We start from the raw sequence: 26,520 nt of genomic DNA, 5'->3' as shown, positions 1-26,520 counted from the left end.
GTCTCTCCTAATCCATCCATACACATGAATGGTGGGACTAAGGTGTGTTCTAAATGGAGAGAGGAGTATTTGAAACTGGCGGGCCTTACAAATATCCGCTATCATTATTCATGTGCAGCCACGACTCTTTGGAGTCAGGTTTACCCCCCCCCATGCCCCCATTCATTACCAATTCGTACCATTAGTTTCTTCTACTACGAGATAAGACGGGCAACTGGGTGGTTACCACGGCTCAATATCAATTTTTTTTAGCCCAACAAGGAGACTATACAATGTGATTGTCTGATCGGTTTGATAACGCCTGCCATTCTTTCAGTACACCAAAGCGCTGTCAGTCAGTAACAAACAGGCAGCCTATTAGTGTCTTTGCCTCTGGCATGGCCTATAAGGCATACAACCATGACAAGCCTGGAGGCCTTTGTTAGGCCCCTGGCTGTCCTGGTAACCCACCAATGCTGCGCGATACATTTGTGCCCCCTCTATCTAACCATGTATATGCTGAGGGTGACATTGACCGCGGTCTCTAACTGGTTAAACTCTGCTTCCAGGCACTGCAGTTGGATATTACAGTAGAACTCCGCTGTGGATGGCGAGGGCATAGCGTCACAGCAAGTGAATGATTCATAAAGCCCTTCAGAGAGCTGCAGGCAACAAACCATTACTGCCTGACTGTCATTCTTATACACCACCTGAAAACTTTCTTAAAGAAAAAAAAAAATGTCCACCATGTCTACCAGCAAAGATTTGTTTAAAGGGGTTATTCAGCAAAAACATGGCCACCTTCCACCAGAGAGAGCACCACTCGTGTCTATATTGGTTGAGTTTTGTAACTCAATTCCATTTCAGTCAAAGGAGCTTAACTGCAACCACACGTGAATGGGAGACAAGAGTGGTGCTGTCTCTAGCCATGTTTTTGTGGCGTTGGATAACCCCTTTAAGAGCACTTAAGACAAGTGGGTGTGGCCAAGACAGGCAGCCAGCACTTAGGGTACCTGGTGGGGGATAGCTCCTGCTTCAGCCAGTTGCTTTACAGTCAAAGAAACAGGTGTGATTTTAAGTTTGTGAGAAATGTTACGACTTGATAGTAATAGGAGACAGAAAAAAGCAGATTAAAGGGGTACGCTGGCAAAAAATTATGTAGATTTGTAATTTACTTCTGTTGAAAAAACTCCAGTCTTCCAGTACTTATCAGCTGTTGTATATCCTGCATGAAGTGGTGTATTATTTTCTGTCTTACACAGTGCTCTCTGCTGCCACCTCTGTCCATGTCAGGAACTGTCCAGAGCAGCAGCAAATCCCCATAAAAAAACTTCTCCTGCTCTGGCCAGTTCCTGACATGGACAGAGGTGGCAGCAGAGACCACAGTGTCAGACTGGAAAGAATACACCACTTCCTGCAGGGCATACAACCGCTGATAAGTACTGGAAAACTTGAGATTTTCAAACAGAAGCAAATTACGAATCGATATAAAACTTTGACACCAGTTGATTTTAAAGTAAAAAAATTTCCCTAGAGTTAAAGGCCAAAATTGATGGAGTAATACATTTATGGTATTAAATTTAATGTAATACCATTTAATACCTCCAACAAAGTTTGAACAGAAAAAGTTGCTTTATATCAGGATAATGCTGATCAACACTCGAACAATTTTTCCAATGCAACTCCTGCACCTTCAGGCCAACTTGTTTCTTGCATCTCTGCAGCTTCTCCTGAGCCCAGCAACCTCCACCATCTTGGAATTGTGGACATAACTGATCTGTCTTCTTGTAACTCAGAGCCAGGAAAACAATGAATGGAAGTAAAGAATCAATTAACTAATGAATGAGGCGACCGCATGACCTCCAGGGATCGCCAAAAACTTTGGGTCAACCTCTTAGTATATTTCCGGACACCCTGCTGAGCAGTGTATGAGGGGACGACAGGAAGTAGGCGGCACAGACAAGGTGGTCCAAGTGTTTTTCATCTGCCATCAGCCTGCATCTTTCCGAGAGGAGACGTCTTTTCTAATCAGCCACGGAGAGGGCGGACATATTGTTTAGATTACAGCTGAGGTTCAGACCAGGGTAAGACAGATCATTTGGCTTTACTGCATTTAGGGATTTACTTAGAAACTTGAACTCTGACTCCGATAAACCGTAGAAAAACATAAAAGAAAAAAGGAAGCTTTTTTTTTTTTTTTCCCCTTCATCCAACAGTCCTTAAAATGCAGACTTTCCATAGAGGAAGAGTAGACTGTAGACAAGTGTATGGGCACATAACAATCCCTCCATAGAGGAGGCGGATAAGAAGATTTACATAAAACCCCTTGTGACACTATAAAACTTAAAATGACTATGAACACTATGAAAGCTCATAAACTAGTTAGCACTATGGAATGTGAAGATAGACAGGTCTAGGCAGCGGTTCATATTACTATGGGAATACAAAGGTATTACTTACTCCATCATAGATGGTGGGATGGTGCAGCAGTCCTGGATGGCAGTAAGGGGGGAGGTCAGATGGGCTGTATATGACGCTTCTACCACCTGTTTATTCCGTGTCACCACATCCAAGTAACGGTTAAATTTCTCCCGGATTTTCTTGGCCAACTGGTAAGATAGAAAACACACTGTCAGGTGAAAGTCCCAGCAAGTTTACTACAGAGATGATCCTCGACAACATCTGAAACAAGTATTTTTTAGGTTCCCTATGTACAGGAATATAACTATGATAATCACAAGCATGTAGATGTGTTGGCAGTATCTGGAAACCGTGATATCCTGAAGTATTATACAGGCTGAGTGACCTGATGTGATGGGGAGCGTTGTAATCTCTGTAAAGTGAATATCTTCAGTAAGGTGTCCGCATAGCAGTGGTGCTTAGCATGAGTGAGAGTACAGTCCATTCAATAAGCACAAGCCTTTGAGTAAGGAAATAGAAGCCAGCGGCACTCACCAAGTTTCTGCAGCAGTTGTGGTTTATTTTCAAGATGCCATCATGCAGGTACATTCAGGGCAGAGAGAGACAGGTCCAAAGGTGCTGTGGTTACCGTGTCACCGTGGCTACAGCCGTTTCGCGGGCTAACTTTCCCGCTTCATCTGGACATCCATCTGGCCTGAGGGCATGGCATCTGCTGGATCTGTCTCCCCCTGCCCCACACCAACCTGTTTGATGTCACCCTGAAATAAAGATACGTATTGCCTGAAGACTGGTGAGTGCTACTGGTTACCTTTCTGTTGCTTCGCTACCTGGCTTGTGCATTATGTTGGATGGACTTATATCTGCAAACCTGTCTGAGCACCACATATAGGCAAGACGATCGGGTTTGAACAATCCTGTTACCCGAGATACCAAGAGTGACACTTCCTACACTTAAAACACATTTGTGAACACATTCCTCACCACTGAATGCGATAGTGCCGACATCTCTTTGAAGCTTGTGTGATATAACTACTATAATACTGGTCCTATACACAAGAATATAACTACTATAATACTGCCTCCTATATACAAGAATATAACTACTATAATACTGCCTCCTATATACAAGACTATAACTACTATAATACTGCCTCCTATATACAGGAATATAACTGCTAAAATACTGCTTCCTATATACAAGAATATAACTACTATAATACTGCCTCCTATATACAAGAATATAACTACTATAATACGGTTCAGGGAAGAAAAAGAGTGCTGCACCTCACACCTATGGCTGATACTAGTACCTCTCGGCTGCATAAAAAAACATCAGAATTCTGTATGTGAATTGATCAAGCCACACTGCCCCATGTACCTCGTGCAGGTATCTGATACACATGGGTCCCTACACTAAGTCCACACTGTGCCGGTCAGTGACCACCACCCCCGCAGGCGTGCACAGTCAGGGAAGGGAGGCCATGGAACGGCCCTGTAACCCCCATGCCACAGGACCAGTCCCAAAAATGCCACACCAAAACCCAGCCAGCACCACCGGCGGAGGAAGCTGCGGGGTTGGTGGCCACTGACTGGCACGGTGTAGACTTAGTGTAGGGACCCATGTGTATCAGATACCGGCACGAGGTACATGGGGCAGTATGGCTTGATCAATTCATACACAAAATTCTGATGTGTTTTTTTATTTAGCCTAGCGGCACTAGTATCAGCCATAGGTGTGAGGTGCAGCACTCTGTTTCTTCCCTGAACCGCATTTTGTTTCTCTCTTTTCTCCGTGTTTTGCACTCCTCCTGGTGAGACCCACATGACTGCAATTAGCAGGAGACACCTGAGTGCACATGGTTTTAATCCCTCCTGTTTTTTCCCATTCTGTTTGCTGCAGCTATGGTGAGTGTAATTCCTTATCCAGACTTGTGCTGCTTGGGGGCGACCTTCTCCGCCGGCGGTGCTGGCCGGGTTCTGGTGTGGTGTTTTTGGGTCTGGTCCTGTGGCATGGGGGTCGCAGGGCCGTCCCATGGCCCCCGTTCCCTGACTGTGCACGCCTGCGGGGTTAGTGGCCACTGACTGGCACGGTGTGGACTTAGTGTAGGGACCCATGTGTATCAGATACCGGCACGAGGTACATGGGGCAGTATGGCTTGATCAATTCATACACAAAATTCTGATGTGTTTTTTATTTAGCCTAGCGGCACTAGTATCAGCCATAGGTGTGAGGTGCAGCACTCTGTTTCTTCCCTGAACTGCATAACTACTATAATACTGCCTCCTATATACAAGACTATAACTACTATAATACTGCCTCCTATACAGGAATATAACTGCTAAAATACTGCTTCCTATATACAAGAATATAACTACTATAACACTGCTCCTATATACAAGAATATAACTACTATAATACTGCTCCTATATACAAGAATATGACTACTATATTACTGCTCCTATATACAAGAATATGACTACTATAATACTGCTCCTATATAAAATATGTATTTGAACAAGTTGGAGAAGTTTATTGCATACATTGTTCTTCTCATTTGCTTCACATTTTTCAGTACAAGCCTCCCCCGTCCCCACAGCCCTCTGGGCCCCTGATGTAATCCATGATTAGATATCCAGCCCCTTCACAGTCAGTAATCCAATCTCTCCAATTAATAACCCCTGGCGAGATCCCTGAGAATTTATATTGACAAATGAATTCTTTAACTATTAACAGAACGCGTCGGGCCAGGATTTTTGTTTGCGTGAATGAATAATGAATCATCATTTTGCGAATCCCACAGTCCTTTGCAAGAAAATCTCCAACGGTACCAAAGATCTCAGAGGAGAGAGAATCTTTAGTGAAATATTACCCCGATATAAAGTTGCCATAAATCTTTACGGGGCCCGGGAGAAGTAATTGATCACATCCGAGCCCATACTGAAGATTTTGTTAGAGCGAAACAATCTGTGGTCTAAAAAAGTTAGTGGGTGTGTAAGGATAGGGGGCATGAGTGCCAGATAAAGGGAACCAGTCTCTACACCGCCATATACATTACTGGTGGGATTAATATCAACCCCTTTGATACCCCACCCAAATTCATTTAATCTTTCCATGAAATTATTCCATTTAATCCTGATCACCTTCCATCACTAAGCTACTAGGACATGGCGTCAGCCATATTTATGTCTACTACCTGCCATTTTGGTCTCTAGTTGTTAGGGGGTCCTCCACTTTTTGTAATAATTCCCTTTTTGTTGGAAGAATCCCCTATAATGAGCTACGATCTGTGGGGAGCAAGTGCTCAATTTCCCTGCAGCACCACCCAATGGGGATATGAAGTATTACAGGGTTCCTATAGAAACCATTGGGCTGTTTGCATAGTAAATTAAAGAATAAGTCTAGTGAAAAATGTTTATTGTATTGCCTCCGAAAAGTTATACAAACCCCCAATATACACTTATTACGGGAAATGCTTATAAAGTGTTTTTTCCCTGCACTTACTACTGCATCAAGGCTTCACTTTCTGGATAACATGGTGATGTCACTTCCTGGATAACATGGTGATGTCACTTCCTGGATAACATGGTGATGTCACTTCCTGGATAACATGGTGATGTCACTTTCTGGATAACATGGTGATGTCACAATCGACTCCCAGAGCTGTGCGGGCTGTGGCTGCTGGAGAGGATGACGGCAGGGGGATGCTCAGTGTCCCTCCGGTGCCCTGTGTCCCTCAGTGTCCCCCTGCCATCATCCTCTCCAGCAGCCACAGCCCGCTCTGGGAGATGGGGTGTGATATCACTGTAGAGCTGTTTGTATATGATGATGTAGCAGAAGTGTGTCTCTGTATTTTGGTATAGTACCTCTGTGTGTCAGCATGTATGTTTATGTAGCAGAGCTGGGTGTGTATGATGCAGCAGAGCTGTGAATATTGTGCATGTTACAGAGTAGAAGTGGAAATGCCATTTTCAAAAACTTTCACCCCTTCGCTGTGTTAGAAACCTAGGGAGGTTTATTAACATGAAATATCGGTTTCCCTGTTTTCTGTTGTCTAAACCAGGGGTGCATCTTATAAAGCAAGAAATCCAGTATGACAGATTCTCCAAAGGGTAAAAGTGGTGTTTTAAAGCAGAAAACCCCTTAAAAAAGGGGCTAGAAAAACATCTCTGCTTTCTTCCCTAAACAGCACCAAGGGTATGTGTGGTATTGCAGCTTAGCCCCATTCACATCAACAAAGCAGACTATGGTTTGTTCTAACTATGGAAAACCCCTTTAAGGAACTGACCTGTCACCCATCTAGTTGCCTGTAACAAAAATGGCCACCGTCAGCTGCTATTCACCAAGTAAACAAGTGAACCGGATGCTTAGGATAGGCGAAGACCCGGCGGCAGTATTGCTTTGGTATCAATGGCAGCTTACACCGTTACCATAGTAATGGCACAAGCCACCATTGTCCTGGGTTGTAATAGAACCTTTGGGTACTGATAAGGCCCGCTGCTCATCGCCCTTCAATGTTTGTTGTGTCGCGGCCATGAAGCCTCATCAAAGGAGGTCCATGGCTGTAGCCCGGATGTCACCAGTATAGCCCCAGCCTAGCGAATGGTGGCAGCCAGTGACAAACTAATATTGGTTCTCCGGGCCTAGGGGGAGTGGGCGCCGAGATGTGATAGTGTTAAATATGTAAATATGTTTTCTAAGTGGATTTTATTTTTTCCTTACAAGAAAACCTCAAACAGCCCTTTGAATATCAATCCTTTTGTGTTTTCAATGGGAGGCGGGTTTTTTTATCCGGCCTATCTGTTCCTTTTATCTGGCTTAATTTTCCCCAGGCGTCCTCTTTGTTTATCGGCACATATCCCCCGAGCCGCTCCGGAGCGTCGCTCCCTTAAACTTTGCATCTCAAAAGAAGCTTCTTTTAGATGAAAAATGACATCTCAAAGGCAAAAAAGGATTTCAATCTTATCAAGAGCGGATTGTGAATATGAATCCACAGCTGGCAAATAAAGGGGGACGGGTGGGGAGGGTATGACGATGGGCAGAGGACGCGGGCACAGGCCATCTACAAAACAGCTCTCAAACTAGAACTATTGTTCAGCAATAGGATAAAAAATGGATTTATTCCAAAACAGCGCCACCTCTGTCCTCAGGTTGTGTGTGGTATTACAACTCTGCTCTATTTACTTCTAAGTAACTCAGCTTATATGTGTTATACAAAGACATTCGAAGAGTCTTACCAAAGCTGGTGGGGGGGGGGGGGGGGGGGGAGGGTAAGATAACCTTTGTGTAATGTATAAATGGGGCTTTAGTTCTTACAAAAGGTAAGCGGACACTGGAGATGGAAAACATATGCATGTTCACCTGAGCAGAAAGTGCACATGCATGGATTTGTAGCTGTCAGACAAATGTGCATTCAACTGGCAACTATTGTAAGGCTCCGTTCACACGGAGTAAAACTGGCGGAATTCCGTGCTGTGTCATACTGGCAGTCTATGGGAAGCTCGCGTGCCTCCTCTCTCCGCGCTGAAGAATTGACATGTCAATTCTTCCGCACGGAGAGAGGAGGCGCGCGAGACTCCCATAGACTCCCAGTATGACACAGAGGGTGGCCGGATTCCTAAGGGCCCTATTACATGGAACGATAATCGGCTCTATCCGGCCGATTAGCGCTTTATGTAATAAACACAACGATCATGGGCTGATCATTGACATAGGTTTGGACCTATAATTGTCGATTGACGATTTCCTAGCTGTATACATTACCTATCCATGCTGCAGGGCTCCTTTTGCGCTCCGCTTCTCACCGGGTCCCGTGCGCTGCAGCTTCAGAGCGAACTGCCTCAGCTGACAGGCCGCTCAGCCAATTACAGGCCAGGACCGACACAGCCAGTGCTTGGCTGAGCGACCTGTCAGCTGAGACAGGCCGCTCTGAAACTGCAGCATGTGGGAAACTGGGAGAAGCAGACCGCAAGGGGAGCCCTGGACTATGGACAGGTAATGTATGCAGTTTAAGCAAAGGCTGCAAGGACATCAGTAACAATGTCCATGCACCCCTTGTTAAACAATTATCGGGCCATGTAATAGACCCAGTAAAAGAGTTACAGTTATTATCGGGGTGTGAAATAGTACCCTAAGTGTATGGGCTGCTTAAAGGCGTTAGAAAAACATGGCCGCTGACTTCCAGAAACTCTCTGTCTCCAGTTAAGGTTGGGTTTGCAATTAAGCTCCATTCACTTCAATGCAACTGAGTTACAAAACCTACACCCAAACTGGAGACAAGAGTGGTGCTGTCTCTGAAAGAAAGTGGCTATGTTTTTCTAAAGCTAAATAATCCCTTTAAAAGTATTCTCTGCTCTTAATAATTTATTAGAAGACATCCTTGACAAGAACGAACCCCCTGATATTGGATGTGAAGGGGGAGTTGCCCTTAAACACGTGGACCTCTTGTGAAGAAACAGTGGTGTTCCTGCCCATAGCAACCTAGGGGCGGCTGCCACGGACAGACCAGACGATGGGCACAGACATTATGGCAATGATTTCCACATTCTGCACCGAACTGCCGGGAAACCGGTCTCTGTGGTGAATACTTAATAGTAACCGTTGATGAGGAACAAACAGGTTAAGAGACTCCCATAAATAACCTCCGGCTGGCTGGTGTAAAGCCCTAAAGATATCAACACTCCGACCTTAATCCTATAGCGAAACGGAAACTAATTTAAATTAAATGGCAAGAATACGGGAGTCAATTTTGGCACGTGATAAATTAGAGCGTTTACAAAACACATTTGTTAAGGGGAGAAACAGGCGAGAGAGAAGCGGGCTTGGGGACCGCTGTCTTTGCGCACAGCGCCCAATGTTCCTCCTTATTTCATAAAATACATGATGCATTCAAGGGTGAAAAACCATTATAATAAGGCTGGTCATACACTAAACAACTCGGTGAAACATTTATACAGCTGGGCGTTATTACTGCATGCACATGGATGCTCATCCGGGCTAAGCATACACATGTTCCCGGGATAGGGTAAGTAAGCTGCTTCTAGATTTACTGATGGGGACTTAAAAATAAAGGAATAGGGCATGTTTAATCCTTCTTCCACTAGGGAAAATGTCCCTCTATGGAAAGGAGCAGTAGTGGGCATGCTCAGCCACCACTCCATTCACTGTCTATAGGACTTTCAACCATAGCTGAATTTTGAACAACTATAGAGAGTAAATGGAACAATGGCACTGACTGACCTATTCCATCATATGACCTCAGTTCTTGTGATCATAGGAACCCCCACCATCTACATAACATCTAATTTTGAAATAACCCCTTTAAAAGGAGTTATACAGGCTTAGAAAAGCATAGCAGCTTTCTGTCAAAAACAGCAATGTCTCTAGTTTTGGTGTGGTTTTGCAGTTCCATTAAAGTGAATGGAGCTTAATTGTAATACCACACATATCCTGAGGGCAGGGGTGCCGCTTTTTTTCCGAGAAAGTAGCAGCGTTCTTGAGATAAGGGTGAAAGGTAGTAAGCACTAGTGACAAAGACTTTGGCCCCGTTCCCACTGAGCAAAACTAGCGGAATTTCGCTAGTTTTGCTCAGTGGGAACAGGGCCTATGGGGGAGATTTATCAAGCTGGTGTAAAGTAAAACTGGCTCAGTTGCCCCTAGCAACCAATCAGATTCCACTTTTCATTCCTCACAGACTCTTTGGAAAATGTAAGGTGGAATCTGATTGGTTGCTAGGGGCAACGGAGACAGTTTCACTTTACACCATGTTTGACAAATCTCCCCCTATGAGTGACTTTAGGACACCTTACCAACACCATTCACTGACAGCAACCATCTATCATGATAACAGTAACATAGTAGAAAAATATATTAAAGCTGGAGTTTTGTCGACGTACTGCTTTTTATGAGAGAGAGTGAGTGTTAAAGGCAATGCTTCATGGGAAATTACGCTAATTAGCTTGCCTCCAGAAGAAATAAAATTGTTGCTACTGCCATAAAACTAGAAACTCCCTTTAAGTGACCACTTAGATCTTGGTAATTCAATCTATGCGTCGATCTACGAGACCCCCTGAAGTAAGAAGTGGTCATTCGCTCTGCTGCAGATTAGGTGTCTTTAAGAGCGCACTCACTGTTGTGTCATTACAACTTAATGCAGCAAGTTAGTAAAACTTACTGAGGCCTAACCTCTTTACACACTGCTATGCAGTCAATCTGTAGCGGCGGCCATTAAACCGTGCTGAATGACAAACCTCGCCCTTCCATGTTTATTCTCCATCTGGCCAGTAAAATCTCCGCTCTGGCCTTTCACCGCACTGAAAGATGGTCCTGCCACGCTAGGTGATGTCATCGGGCTCAGTTTACACAGTCTTACATTACGGGGCCTTGCTCAGGGAAACAGTGTTTTTAGGACAAGTGCATTAACCCTTCCTGAGCGGCCACAGCTCATTGGGCTCAAATTCTTCAGGTCAGAGGTCATCAAACTTTTCAGTAACAGGATCTTTAACAGTCTGGACAAATGCCAACACTGGATTGTATATGAATGTTCATTTATACGCTCGCCAACTGCTCTGGTGCGGCTACGTGGGTCAGAAGTATAATAAAAGGCATTTCACAGAGAACAATAAAAATACAACTAATAAACCAAAGAATTACACACAAATATACAAGAAGCTTAAAGCAAATGTATCACTACGAGCAGTAAATAATTATTTTCATACAGCCTGATCATCACCGCCACGCAGATTCTGATGGTGCCGTCTGATTTTTAAACTGCTGCCCAGTTTCCGAGGTCTGGTTTCTATATATGCAAATGAAGTACTATGGTGCACTGAAGGCGCTGAGCCCACCAATATCTCCTTCGGCTGGGTTCACACTACGTTTTTGCAATCAGTTTCGGATGCATTTGTTTGCATCTGTTTTGATCCGTTTTTCCATTAAATTCCATAAAAATAAAAAATAAAAAAAAATCGGATCAAAACGGATTCGTTTTTTTATTAACGTACACAAAAACGTAGCTGACCCTACTTTTGTGTCCGTTAAAAAAAAAAGATCCGTTTCGATCCCTTTTTTTTTTTTAACGGATGAAAAATGGATTGCAAAAACGTAGTGTGAACCCAGCCTTCCCAGGGTGGCGGGCGCCTTCTGAATTATGTCTGTCCTGCCTTCTAAATCAAGTCCAGCCCCAGCGTGTCATCCAGGAGAGGCGATATCAGACCCTGCGCCAAACTAGTTCATTAGCATATATAGAAACCGGACCAGAACTCGAGAATCGGGCGACTGTTTAAAAAACGGATGGCACCACCAAAATCTGTGTGGCAGCACCAACCAGGTAGTATGATCAGCTGATCCTTTTATCCTTCTCCAGTTCTCCTATTTTTGCATGAAATTAAGAGAAGATTCTCCAGAATGGTGAGTGCCACTCACCATTAAAAATTTATTATGGACTTTTACTAAGCAACTGAGCACCTCCACATCTTTCTATACTGTCTCATACGTGTGTCCAGTGACCTCCATTACACACCACACAGCCTATGTACTGGCAGGCTGCAGCAGTGCCGGCGCACTTATCCCTCTGACCTTGAGTGTGATAATAGTTATATTCTTGTATATAGGAGCAGTATTATAGTAGTTATATTCTTGTATATAGGAGCAGTATTATAGTAGTTATATTCTTGTATTTAGGAGGCAGTATTATAGTAGTTATTCTGGTACATAGGAGCAGTATTATAGTAGTTATATTCTTGTATATAGGAGCAGTATTATAGTAGTTATATTCTTGCATATAGAAGCAGTATTATAGTAGTTATATTCTTGTACATAGGGGGAAGTATTATCATACTTATATTCTTGTACAAGTAGCAAGAATATGTGAAATAATATAGGTAACAAAAACAAACTGTGGACTTACTTGTTGGACTTCACTTTCACCATTTGAAATCTTCTCTGTATACACAAATGAACTGAATATTCTCTGTGGATACAAAAAGAAAGTCTATGAGAAATTTAGATAAAAACAAGTAGCGGGAAATACATCATCATAGAGCGTATCTTGTCCCCAGATCTACTACAACTCTTAATGTGCTTTGCAACAGTAGAATTCAAGATTCTGTAATGATTTTGGGTGGGTAATTCACAAACCAATCCTCGCGGCGGGCTACATATAAGAAAGTTGAGCTGCAATGTACAGTACATCATTTTCCATCACAAATAGCTAAAAATTGGGACAATGGTTGTTCCAGACAATTCTGAACAAGGAAGTCATCATCTGATTCTTATTCTATTACATTTCACTGGGTACTGTGATGACACCACGTCCCTCTATCACAAATCAAAGTCTTTACAATGTGTGAAGACCCCCTCCCACCCTTGCAAATCCAATGGATTCAATTTCCCCACTTTCCATAGCAGGCCCTTTCTCCGTTTCACTGCGGCTGGCTTGGAAATGGAGAATTTAAGAAATGTGAACTCTCCGATCTAAAGGCGGCAATAAATCTCTTCCGTTTAACTGCTTGCAGGGAATGTAAAGAGCCAAAAAAAGATTCTGATGCAAACAACCTCCAACTCCAGACTACACGGATTATGGGGCGCAGGTCCAACTTGAGATCAGAGGCACAGTGAGTAATAAAAATATATTTTATTGTGGAGACTCAACGCGTTTCGGAACCGCACCGGTTCCTTTCTCAAGAGTCATCCTGACTCTTGAGAAAGGAACCGGTGCGGTTCCGAAACGCGTTGAGTCTCCACAATAAAATATATTTTTATTACTCACTGTGCCTCTGATCTCAAGTTGGACCTGCGCCCCATAATCCGTGTAGTCTGGAGTTGGAGGTTGTTTGCATCATTGTTTCCTGTTGGATATCGGGAGTGGCTGCGGTCCTTGATATATACGCTGCAGAGTGTTGTGCCTCCCTTTGCACAACCACATCAGGTGAGGGTTGCCGTGCACCCCTATCCCTTTTTCACCTTGCCCTTTTGATCCTCGCCATGGAGCGCTGTCGCCCTTTGTTTTTTCTAAAAAAAGATTCTGGGCTTTGTAAAGGTTTTCTTCTCCGCACAGCTCAAGGAAGATGGATAGATGCTTCCTGCCAGCATGTGTCATTTACCTAAAACTACAGGAGGCTGGGATAGATCAATGGAAGACAGTAGGAGAGCGCCCCCTCTGGCCACTGTAATAATTTAAGTGGATGCCCATCCAGGTCTGATGCTATCCCCTCTTATGAATATACATGGCAGTACCAAAAATTAACTGTAGACTAAGTATTGGCGCACACCATTGTCCCTCAGGTTGCTCGTACTGCCAGTAGATTTTTAGTGACCATGAACGCAATTATTTCCAATCTGACACTGCCCAGCTGTTGCGAAACTACAACTCCCAACATGCCCAGAAAGCCAATTGTAGTTTCACGATAGCCATAAGCTTGAGATTTCTTATCGGACATATACCTAGAATTTAATTTTTACCCCTTTGAACCTATGTTTCCCTCTCCAAGATGAAAAGAGCCTGAAAGCCCTTTGTCTCTACCGGTATGTTTATGGGAAAGATGGCTGTCTTACATCTATGGTCTGTTCAGGTGGTACTCTGTAGATACCATGACCCTTATCAATCGGACCACAATAGCAATATCACTTACCAATGAAACTAATGAAAGCTATCCAAAAAGAAAAAAAATGGCCGCACCAACTGGATCTTAGATTTTACGACGACCATACATTTACAATAAATTCGGTCAACAGACATCTCCTGTCGTCCCGGCACAGCCAAATGTTCATGTGTTCCCTAAAGTCACCATTACACGGGGCAATGCAAAGGAGCAAACGAGCACCAACCTGTCAGGTCAGCGCTCGCTTGCTCCTCGTTTCCCACTTGCTGCTGCAGCTATTACACGCTTTAGAAGTGAGCGAGTAAGAGCCGAGGCGGCCGCGGCTAATCGATAGATTGTCCGGGCAGCCCATAGAGGATAGTGGCGGTCTGCTGCCACGGCTCCTATTCCACGGGGCGATGGCAGATCGCTGCTATCACAGACGTTTGCTTTTCAACATGTTTGAAAGACAAACGACTGTTGCCTTCTATTGCACAGGACGATTATCGGACGTAACGGCCGATAACCGTTCCGTGGAATAGGGCCTTTAGTCATTTGTCTCTCAACATGTTGAAATATGGCCGATAATCGTTGAGTAATAGGGCCTTAAGGGGAGAAGGATAAAGGTCCTCATACACTTTATACATTTGTCATCCATATCTTCCACTTGTGCCCCATCTGACAGTTTACCATCAGGCGTAGTCATCGGAGATAGGTCCCAGCAGGGGGACACATTCATCAGATTCCTCTCCAGGGATCCTAACAAGAAGAGACTGTCTAAAGTATAGAAGCCCTTTAAACAAAGCTGAGCTGACTAGTTGCTATGGGCAACAGGGCCATTTTCCTGTCCGTGTTGATGAAGCCCATCTTATATGCAGTTTACAAGGTTTCCGCCAAAGTTTCCTCCACCTGATCCCCAATTATTTCCCCAAAACTTTTCTTTATCGATATTTCCCATCACCATTCGGCCTAAGTATAAAAAGCCTTCAATCCCAACAATTAACTTGCTGAGTTAAACCCGAAAGCATTATTTAACCAGCGCGACCCTGACATCGTGCTTCGCCAGCTCGCACTTTGAACTTTCCCTTTCGGGCAAAGAGGTGTTCTGGTTTTCATTAAAATTTGTGCAGCCGAGGTAAACGGAGGAGAAAAAAAAAAAACTATTAGCAAATCTGCCATTTTCACAGACGACCAAAAACCCGTAAATCCACATTAAATTAGGACTGTACCATTTTGTGAGAAGGTCTAGTCACCCGGCGGTGCACAGATAACGTCTTCCCATTCTTCCCTCAGGCTATGAAATAATTGCTAGCAAAATGCCAGAAATATAACTTACTGCACCCCCCCCCCCTTTCTTATTTACCGAGACGTGTAGAGGAGGAAGGCAAGAGCGTATTCCCCGTCCAGATACCAGACAACAAGGAAACACTAAATCCTATGCAAAAAATACATACATAGCCATACACACTGAAATATTTATTCAGATCTGTATTGACATTCAAAAAATCAGCGCATATCCCAAAGCAGAATGCGACAGGCAAAGTCGCCGGCCATCCGTTGCAGTGTAACATGGGGTTTACATGATACATGTACATACTAGTCCTACTGCTCCATCATCATTGCCTTGTGTTGCAGAAGAGTGCATATGATGATAGGGTGAGATCCTGTTCACACGGTCCAGTTTTTCCCTGTGGATTGTGCACTGAACAGATTTTCATCCTTTGCAACCAGCGAGACATTGCTGGGGGGGCGTTGAGCGCCGTCATTTTGTGGCCCAACCCGAGGATTTGGTCTTGTAATCAAGAGCGGAGAATGTCAGTGAATAGAGCGATTCTCATCACATGAAGGTCACGGAGCCGGTGATTATAACTCCAATCATGGTCACACTGGGACATTCATCAGGGCAGGAAGGACCCGGAGGATATAAGAGTAAGCGCTTTGTGGTCAATGACGCCGACTCCACCAAGGCCTAGACTCCTAAGTCGCCTCTGTGATGCTAGGAAAGCTGGGACTTGTAGTTAAAGGGGGGGGGCAGCATTTCAAAGTTGGCTGGAAGAAGCCATCAACTGCAGCTCGGGGGGTGCCGAACCACAAGGACCCCCTATGTATCATAAAATCCATGAGCCCTTCAAGGAATTCTATGCACTGTACAAGGGTGGGGCCTTGCCGGGAAAAATTTAGTAGGGGGCCAGTCTTTATACAAGCTCTTTACCCTAACTTAGTATTAGGGTTACGCTTACGCTGTCTTGGTCTTAAAGAGCTTAGACGCAAACCTAGGAGGCACACAAAACTTTTTAGGCTGAACCAGGCGCTTTCTATATGGACCAAATTTATTTAGTCCAAACTGAAAGTGAACTGAAATGAAATCTGGAATATTCTCTGATCGCCTAGAAAAATTGACTGACAACCAATATGTCCAGAGGTTGTCACTCTATATACTAACATAACAATGTAACCAGGTTAAAGGGAATAGGTCATCGGGAATTACCTATATTTAATATAAAAGCTTAATGTTAACATTTTTTTGTGTGATTTTTTTTCTTTTTTACTATACTATTGAAAAGTTCTGAAATCTTGCAGTCTTCATTTTGTCCACAAGGTCTAAAAAGAATCGTAGAATTCCTGTTTTGTCAGTGATAAGGGGGAGGGGGGACTGGAGGAGTTCATTGTGTCTAGGTCTATTAGGCTTGCTGTAAAGCATATCACAAATGCAGCTTCAGAAAGATGGCAGCCAGCATAACAACACTCTAAAAAAAAAAATTAAAAAAAAATCAGAAAGTAGAAACATTAGAAAAGAAGAACATGTTTCAGTATTTGGATCCAACTGGAAAGGAAAGTTAAAAAAAAAAAAATTAGGCAATACATTTCCTTTAAGCAGTGTTATATGGGGTATGGCATGTGCATTACTAGGCGGAATTATTAATCATTGATCTAGGAAAGCTGGGAAGATATTGGCCATGTCATTCTCAACACACAGATAGCATCTCGCGAAAAGATCCCATAAAAAGTATAAAAAAGGACTTGTGTTCTTTCTCCAAGTCAGGAAATAGTTAAAGTCGGGGGGACCCCGACCAAGGTTCCCGGCAATCAGCAAACTGAAAAATTGCCAGAAAGCAATCAGTGTAGCTGAAGGTTACAAGAGGAGGTTAGGACAGAGGCGAAAGGCCAGAAAAATAGGTACCACATGTTGAAGGCTGAGGATCTGGCGGTGTAATGTGACTACAGCACAGCCCCTGATACCGCCAGCAGCAGCCTCCTGCAAAATCTAAAGCGGCTCTAAAATAAAACAGATGGCTGCAGAGCCCGGGGCCCCGGCCCACAACACTGGAGCCTTCACTACCGGCAACGCTGCCCGCATCTAAAAGCTGGTAAAACCAGGCCCTGCCAATGGCTCCAAGCTTAAACATCTAATAAACATCCAAGAGGGCGTGGAAACTGAATATTTATGACGCAGGATGCATGGAAGAACAACAACAACAAAGTATTATAAAACAAAAAAAAAAACAAAACAGTGGATCTGTTACATTGTATCAGTGCAAAGAAAATATTCTTGTATATAGGGGCAGTATTATAGTAGTTATATTCTGGTATATAGGGGGCAGTATTATAGTAGTTATATTCTTGTATATAGGAGCAGTATTATAGTCGTTATATCCTTGTATATAGGGGCAGTATTATAGTAGTTATATTCTGGTATATAGGGGGCAGTATTATAGTAGTTATATTCTTGTATATAGGAGCAGTATTATAGTAGTTATATTCTTGTATATAGGAGCAGTATTATAGTAGTTATATTCTTGTATATAGGAGCAGTATTATAGTAGTTATATTCTTGTATATAGGAGCAGTATTATAGTAGTTATATTCTTGTACATAGGAGCAGTATTATAGTAGTTATAATCTTGTATATAGGGGCAGTATTATAGTAGTTATATTCTTGTACTCAGGGGACAGCATATTACATACAATAGATATCTGCTAATAAGTTTTTTTTTCTGTTCATCAGGCCTGAATATAGGTGGTTTTCCTTCATCAGAGTGGGCCTAGTCGTATAATGTCATACATGTGCAGCAATATTCTGTGCAACTTAAATGTTCACCACCCCCATTTATAGCAGATCTGGTTTCCGTTCCTACAAAGGACTAATTCACACAAGACATATTAGCCTATTCTTACTTCCAGGACGTGTGACCTCTGTAAAACCCCAATAAGTAATATGAAAATATAATTAAAAAATATTCTTGCCCCCGGGGCAAAATTCCTCAGTACTTACAAGTCTTAATACTGCCTATATAAAGTATAATAATCCGAAGGACACAGAACAATGTTGTTTTCCATTAACCTTGTGAATTGTCTGCAGATGTCGGTCAACAATTAGCCAGTAATATTCATTAGGTTTAGTATACAGCAAGTTCTGATCACCCTGAAAGCCCTTATATATAGTAAGGAACTTTATAAACTCTGAATAGATGGATGCCAGATTGTACACTGTGACATACAGTAAAATGTTGTTGATGCACCATGGCATCGCTGGGTTTTCCTATGTCAATGTCAGCTTGCTCAGGCAAGAAGAGACGAGCGGCGTTTCCTGGCGTCACGCTGTGCGCGTCTTAGATTTTTAATTAAAACAGCGTGAGAGTTGCCCCTCCCCCCTCCGTGCAGCGGGGATCAGAGGAGATCATTAGGAAACGATTGATATCGCTATTATTCCATTAACATGACTTCACACACAGATCAGCGTAACGTGAAAGCAGAAGCATGGCGGCATGGTCGCCTCCGCCCAGGATAATACAGCTGCCTTACTATTTACATGGAGAAACATTCTGAGGTTTCATTCTTTTTTTTTTCAGTCTCCGATTAAATCCTTATCAATTTCAAGAACACTGCTTGCTTTCAGTGAACTAGAACATCGTTATTCAGTAAAGACCTAACGCAGCTGAGGGTCTGCTAAAGTGTATTTATCTGACGCAGCTCGACTGTAAACAGATTAACTAACCCTCAGCTGTCAAAAGTGCTGGGTTAGGGCTTATTCACATGTTCCGTAAAGTTGTCCACGATCACGGACAATATTACAGCCCACTGCTTTCTACTGAGCTATTGACGAGAAAAAATTGGACATTTCATAACTCAAATGGCATGACAGCATGGATTCCCCCATAGAAGTTGAGACCTGTGCTTTCCACAGATTGCACGGGCCTGACATCCGTGCAATCCGTGAAAAACACAGATGTAATTTAAAAAGCTTTAAACAGATCCGTGAAAAACACAGACACGGATACAAAACGGACGCACGGATCACAGAGGTAGATAGTGGGCTTCATCCACAGACCTTCAAAATCACTGAACATGTAGCTGTGTTCATATCTGCATATGTGCACACTTAAAGGGGTTATCCAGCGCTACAAAAACATGGCCATTTTTCCCCCAACTGTTGTCTCCAGTTCAGGTGCGGTTTGCAATTAAGCTTCATTTACTTCAATGGAACTGAGTTTCAAAACCCCACCACCCAGTCTGGAGACAACAGTAGGGAGAAAGTGGCCATGTTTTTGTAGCGCTGGATAACCCCTTTAAAGGAGAACTCCAGGCTGGGGTAATTTTTGGCAGAATGCTGGGGAAGGGGAGGATGAAAGAGGTAACATGCTCTCACCTCCGCGGCTCCAGCACTAGTGCCGGTATCTCGCAGCTCCAGTCACCGGCTCCCTGAGGCTTCGGAGTCTGAAGGCCCTATTCCACCAAACGATTATCGCTCATAAGCTCGCTCCAATGACCGCTCGTTAACGATCACTAAACAATTATTTTTAGCAAACGATAACACACGTGGAAACATGAACGATATATGTAGTGTAACAATTATTTTGCGGTTGTTATATGGTCGTTTAAAATGTTCGCCGGGGTGATCATGACCATACGACACACCTACTTTTTTTAAACCTTTTTAAGAACGACTGAAAGATTTCTAATTTTACAAATCGATTAGCGAATTATCTTTCAAAAACCAACAATTTTTTTCCGACATGCTGAAAAACAATTTTGAACGACAATATAACGATTTCGCCTTTGACATTCGCTCGATTACACTAATTCCACAAAGCGATTATTGTTAAGGAGCGAGCGGTCGTTGGAGCGAGTTTATGAACGATAATCGTTTTGTGGAATGGGGCCTTGAGTGGGGACCTGGGACGTGACGTGTTAAGTCCACTTAGCCAGTCAGTGGCCGAGGTGGGACCCTGCTACAGCCGCTGGCTGGCTAAGAGGGCCTGTCATGTCACGTCCCAGGTCCCCACTTAGACCCAGAAGAGTCCGGAACCAGGGTACCGAAGTTGCAGGATATTGGCATCAGTGCTGGAGCGGGGGAGGTAAGAGCATGTTACTTCTTTCATCCTCCCCCTTCCAGGCATTCTGCCAAAAATTCTTGAGTGTGTTACGTCTTGAGTGACGTTTCTTCTGCAAAAATTATGGTTCCGCAAAAACATGAACGCTCCCACAGACTTCTATGGGTGAATCCGTGCCGCAATTATGGCCCGTACTAGGAAATGTTTTGCAGACTGCGCTAAATTTATGGAATGTGTAAACAAGGCCTTAGGCAAAATCTAAAGCCTTTAAGTCTGAACAGAGCAATGGTTGACCATGTGACCTATCGCTCCATTTATCACCTATGGTATAGGTCAGTCATGGAGAACCTTCGTCCCCTTCAGCTATTGCAAAACTACAATTCCCATCGTGCCTGGACAGACATGATGGAAACTACTTTTCTAACAGGCTGGAGCCTGGCATTGTCACCTATCTGTCCACAGATTGTCATAAATCTGTTACCACTTTACTTCAATTCTCACTTTCTTGCTGCTCTGCCTATACTTCAGTTATGTCTTCAGTATTTGTCTCCATGGTAACAGACTACAAACCAACCCTGTGTAGTCTGAACCTGCAGAAGAGGGTGAGAAGCAAGAGGTAATAGCACATCACTCAGTGAAGTTAATGCCTCAGATTTTGCACATAGAGGATTTATAAGAAATCTGCAATGCTCCACAGGACGCCATATCACAAAGGTGGTCGCCTTAATACGGAACTCTAAAGACTCCTTGTGACATCATACAATGCAGCAGAAAATCTAATCCAAAGTGTGCAAATATTCTGTGAGAAAAACCGCCAGCGTTTGAGGTAAAAGCAATGAGGAGATGTTATCTGAAGAAATCTCATCCATAGGTCTAGAATATCAATCATTCAACACTCGGGGAAGTATCAGTCAATTAGCAAGTAATCATTTAAGACCAGCACGTCTGTAATCCACCAAAAAAATGAACCGGAACGTGAGAGATTTACAAATAAAGTCAAGTTTGCACTATTCACCTTTAAAGGAAACCAATCGGCACTATTGTGCTGATATGGTTGCCTGCAGCTCTGTACAGATCTACAGTGCAGCTCCCGAAGCTACTGGCTTCTCTGCTTCACAGTGGAGAAAGGGTAGTTTTATTCCACTGGTGCAAGGCCGGGGCAGCAACTAGTCATCTGGGCGGGGATCAGCCCGTGACTATTCGCGGCTCTCTGCCAGGCAGAAAGACCATTAACCGGGCTCCCTGCCCAGATGACTAGTTGCCACCCCTCCTCTGGCCTCACACAACAGAACTACTTTTTCTGCAGTGTGAAGCAGACGGGGACCTGCACAGTAGATCAATACTCGGGAATAGAACTACTTTTTTCCCCACTGTAAAGCTACCGCCGCAGACGAGACTGGCATTTCCGGGGAGCTGCAGTAAAGCTATACTGTGCAGCAGGGAACCATATCACCACAGTCGTTTAATTGGTCAATGGCGGCACAGTCAGACCCTGTGTTCTGCAGTGACATTCGGTAAGCACTGGGTGTACCGCCATATGAGGAATCATGTATTCTAAATGACAAGCAATGCATGTACAGTCAGCTAAATGGCCATTCCCATATCAACTAATATATCGTGTAGGGCGGATAAAGCTAAATGTTTTTGCCAATACATTTGTTTAGCAAACATGTTTTCTAGGTTACCGACCACTGCTCTGCTCAAAAAGCAGCGGTCTAGCTGGTGTGTGTATATATATATATATATATATATATATATATATATATATATATATATTTATATTTATTTTATTGATGTATAGGGATATAGTGTATATATACTGTATAATATACATAAATATGTATACTGTCTGTAGCTATATACACATACACACCAGCCAGACCACTGTTTTTAGAGCAGAGTGGTGGTCGGTAAACTAAAGAACGAGCTGTCAATAATGGCAGGGAAAGACAGAGGGAAACAGAGGCAAGTTTACATGAATGTATTTGATAAAATAATTTGACAAGTCCTACAGGTATAACTATGTTAGCTGAGATGGGACTAAGCCTATAATAATAGATTGTGTGAATATTTTTTACATATCAGAATGTGAATGTAGCCTAAGCTGCTCAACAAGACGAGCTTCAGACCAACCAGACCAAAGAAGCAATAAGCTGCAAACAAAGATGAGTATAGTCCTAAGAGCTCCAAGTCCAAAGTCCCAGCAAAACCTTAAAGGGTTCTCAGAAAATTATAGCATTAAAGAGATTTTCTCTGCCAATGTGAAGCAGGCATGTAATCTGCTTTCCATGTCTAGAATGGGGGAATGGTTTGTAAATCACTGCAGTCATAGCCCAACGAGTGGCACTGCAGGATGAGAGGCGAACAGTGACAGGGCACTACAGTTTAGCATGAAATACGCAATGAATGTTGGCGGTAACATGACGTAACTTCACACACAAAGCTGGGGCAATGGGGCATAACTAGAACTAGTGCTCCACTGCAAGAGGATATGTGCCCTACCCACTCAATGACAGCAGCATGGGTGGCAATAATGAATGGTAAAAATAATAGCGCCATGTAGGAGATAAATAATAATGTAAAACATCAAATAGCATATTTATCAAACAATACTGCCGTATTTCTGATAAAAAATAATTCTATTCAATTGTCATTGTAAGTAAAACCACCTTATATCAGGTAACAAAATGCTGCCACATATGCGATAATACCATTGTATTGAGTAATACTACTATATATCAGATAAAAATACTACCGTATATCATATAATACCAAGGTATTAAATAATATTACTATATATCATATAAATAATAGTGCATTTTTTAAGTAATCCCTCAATATATCATAAACACAGACATATTGAATAATAATACCACCATATACCAGGTAGATACCACTGTCATATCAAATAAAACCATCATACTGAATACTACCACTACATATCAGGTAAATACCGTCCTATCGAATACCACCATACATCAGGTAAATAATACCATCATATCGAATAATATCACCATATATCAGGTAAATAATACTAACATATCAAATAATACCACCATATATCAGATAAAAATACTGCCATGTATCATATAATACCATGGTATCAAATAATATCACTATATATCATATAAATAATAGCACATTTTTTAAATAATCCCTCTAGATATCATAAATACAGACATATCGAATAATAATACCACCATATACTAAGTCGATAATACTGTCATATCGAATAATACCATCATATTAAATACTACCCCCATATATCAGGTAAATAATACCATCATATCGAATAATACCGCCATATATCAGATGACACACCTAATAACAGGCCACCAACTTTTTTTTTTTTTTATCTCTACAAGACGGTACTATGCCCTTGCCCCTGAGCAGGCCCTTCTTAACCTCTAGACCCCATTGCAGCAGGATATTTTGGTGCTATACAAATAAAGATTATTATGGCAGCTGCTAGGACTGTAGTCATCCACCTGGGCAGGAGGAGGATTATATCAGCAGCTATACGGCTTTAACCACTGTCCCTTTAATGGAGGCCGATATCACAGATATCCAGAACGGCCAAAGAGTAGAAAGAAGAACTTGCACACAATTGTAATATATGGTCTACATACTGTCTGAAACTGTGAACAGTATGGCCCCCATTCTAGTCTACGGGCCAAATCAAATTATCATTGTGCATTCCAGTCCGTGCATTTGCCCAGAGCCTGAACTGTAAAGCAAATGGACATGACGAAATTATATGGACGGAAAATAAAGTCTGGGTTTTCTACCGGCATCACGGTCTGTGACTGCGGACGGCCCATGGATGACACTACGTAGGCCATCCGTTCATTACAGACTGCCAAATCACTACAGAAGTGTGTGCATGGGGCCTGAAAAAAATAAATAAGAAAAAAAGAAACTTTATAATTATATAAGCTTCTCTATTTTGATACTACACAGCTTCGCTTTGGCTGTCCAGGCATGATGGGAATTGTAGTTTTGCAACAGCTGGAGGGCCAAAGGTTCCCCATCCCTGCTATACAGTGTTGCCATGCTTTAAAAAATATATATGAAAAGAAATATACAATTCTATACACGTCCCACATCAGTGGGCGTTTAACTCACGCCTTGCTCACATGTTGTTGTCTCTGTCGAGGGTATACAACAGACCACCACTGGACACTAAACTATTGCAAACCAGTCCAGTGGTGGCCAAAAGGACACCCTTATGGTTACTTTAAGGGTAGTATTACATGGCCCAATAATAACTGTAAACAAGCGCCGATCTGTTAGAGCTAAGACAGACCGCTCTGAAGCTGGAGCGTGCGGAACCGGGGAGGAGCAGAGTGCAAAAGGAGCCCTGGACCATGGATAGGTTATTTATGTACTTTGCAAATCGTCAGTCAATGGCCACGCACCGCTATTACACATAGCCATGCGCGGTCAGTGCCCGGCAATTATAGGTCCAAACCTATATCAACGATCAGCTGATTGATTACACGGAGCAGATATTACACGGAGCGATAATCGGCCGGATAGGGCCGATTCGGACGATTTCTGTTCCGTGTAATAGGGCCCTAACTCTGCAGATGCTTTTACTATTCACATCAGAAGCTTTTACAGAGTACAGGCAGATTTGTATTTATTTAAAAAAAATCACTTCTCAAACAATTCTGCAACAAAAATGTAAATTCAAACACTTAGCAAGCAGTTGTGAAGGCCACACACAGGAACTGTGCAGACTATTGTAAGGACTGGAGCTGTAATGCCGGGATATCAGGGCTTCGAGACACTGGGGTGGGGGGCGCGTTACAAGTTTTTAGTCTCAACAAAGCCTCTCGCTGCAAGCGGTTTCAATTAGACTGAGGCCTTAAGACAGGGAGACGGTCTGTGACTGATTACCGTCCCATCCCCCCACCGCAGCGGCGGCGGCAGCAACAACAAGAGCCTTCCAGCTATTGTGAGGACCCTTCTACAAGTGCTGGAGCCCAAATAGCAACACTTCAGCCCCCAATCTCTGTTCACTGACGGCAAGAAACAAATAGGCCGCTATCTTGTCGCTTTAAGAGGTTGCACGCTTTTCAGGAGGGCTTCTGGCTGTAGAGGGGGGGGGGGGAGGAGACGCACGAAAGGATTGCACGTTAAAAATAAATTTCTTATAAATGCTTCAAAAAGTTTTTAAAATTAAAAAAAAAAACATTTTTCTTGAGAATGGAAAACTAAAGTGAGATGGCGACTGAGCAACAAGTGAGTGGGGGAGATTATTAGGCTAGCGTCTCACAATTTCCGTAAAAGCATTTGTTGTGGCACTTTCCCTGCGACTAGATGTTAGCTAGAAGTAAAAAGATATAGAAAAAAAAAATAGATCACTTTTTTTATTTACTGTAAGTGCACTCAGTGGCGGTTTTATTCTTCCCTCCCATAAACAGTAAGTTTACCCCCTCTCCCCCTCCATATTTAAAAAAGTCACTCATGTAAATATGTTTCAATTTTTTTTTTTTTTTTACATTGAAAACTGTGTGACAAATCATCGAACCACATGATCTTCGATGTCTAAAACTGTGAAGCATTTTATGGTGCGCTGTGTCACACTTGAAGGGGTAGACACAAAAAAAAAAGTTTCTTTCAAATCAACTGGTGCTGAAAAGTACTAGAAATTTGTAATTTACTTATATTAAAAAATAGTCTCCTGTCTTCCAGCACTTAAAGGGGTTATCCAGTGCTACAAAAACATGGCTACTTTCTTCCAGAGACAACGTGATTCTTGTCTCCAGCTCAGGTGCGGTTTGCAATTAAGCTCCATTCACTTCAATGGAAATGAGTAATGCTGAGTTTACACGGAACGATTATCGTGCGAATTTGCACGATAAGGATCACATTTTAGCGATAATCGTTCCATGTAAACACTGCAAAGGATCAAGCGATGATTGAGAAATTGTTCATTTTGATCTTTGAACATGTTCACGAATTGTGGTTGGCAAAAAATTTGCAGATCAGTTTGTGTGAACAGTCGTTCACCGATTTAGCCTGTGTGTGAGATAGGCTTAAGCGATCGCAAAACAATCGCAATTTATGATTTTTCCATAGCCTATATCGTTCTGTCTAAACGCTGATCGTTATAAAAAAAAAACACATCGTTCTTTCGAAATTGTTATTCGTACGATTGGGCGAATTATAGTTCCGTGTAAACGCAGCATTACAAAATCCCACT

The 26,520-nt window shown here is 42.8% G+C and overlaps 1 protein-coding gene across 1 annotated transcript in view; it reads right to left on the bottom strand.

Moving 5' to 3' along the window:
* Positions 1-26,520, bottom strand: part of CACHD1 (cache domain containing 1) — an 88,246-nt gene that overhangs the window by 38,049 nt on the left and 23,677 nt on the right. Inside the window, exons 2-3 of the mRNA XM_069981378.1 lie at positions 12,306-12,368; positions 2,440-2,588 (exon numbers count right to left, since the gene is read on the bottom strand). Of these exons, the coding sequence (XP_069837479.1) occupies positions 2,440-2,588; positions 12,306-12,368 (212 nt within the window). The remainder of the gene's footprint in view (positions 1-2,439; positions 2,589-12,305; positions 12,369-26,520) is intronic.

The sequence above is a fragment of the Dendropsophus ebraccatus genome, chromosome 8, assembly GCF_027789765.1.
Source record: "Dendropsophus ebraccatus isolate aDenEbr1 chromosome 8, aDenEbr1.pat, whole genome shotgun sequence".
NCBI classification, from domain to species: Eukaryota; Metazoa; Chordata; class Amphibia; order Anura; family Hylidae; genus Dendropsophus; species Dendropsophus ebraccatus.
The sequence above is the reverse complement of the archived record's forward strand: the minus strand, read 5'-3'. Positions and strand labels throughout refer to the sequence as shown.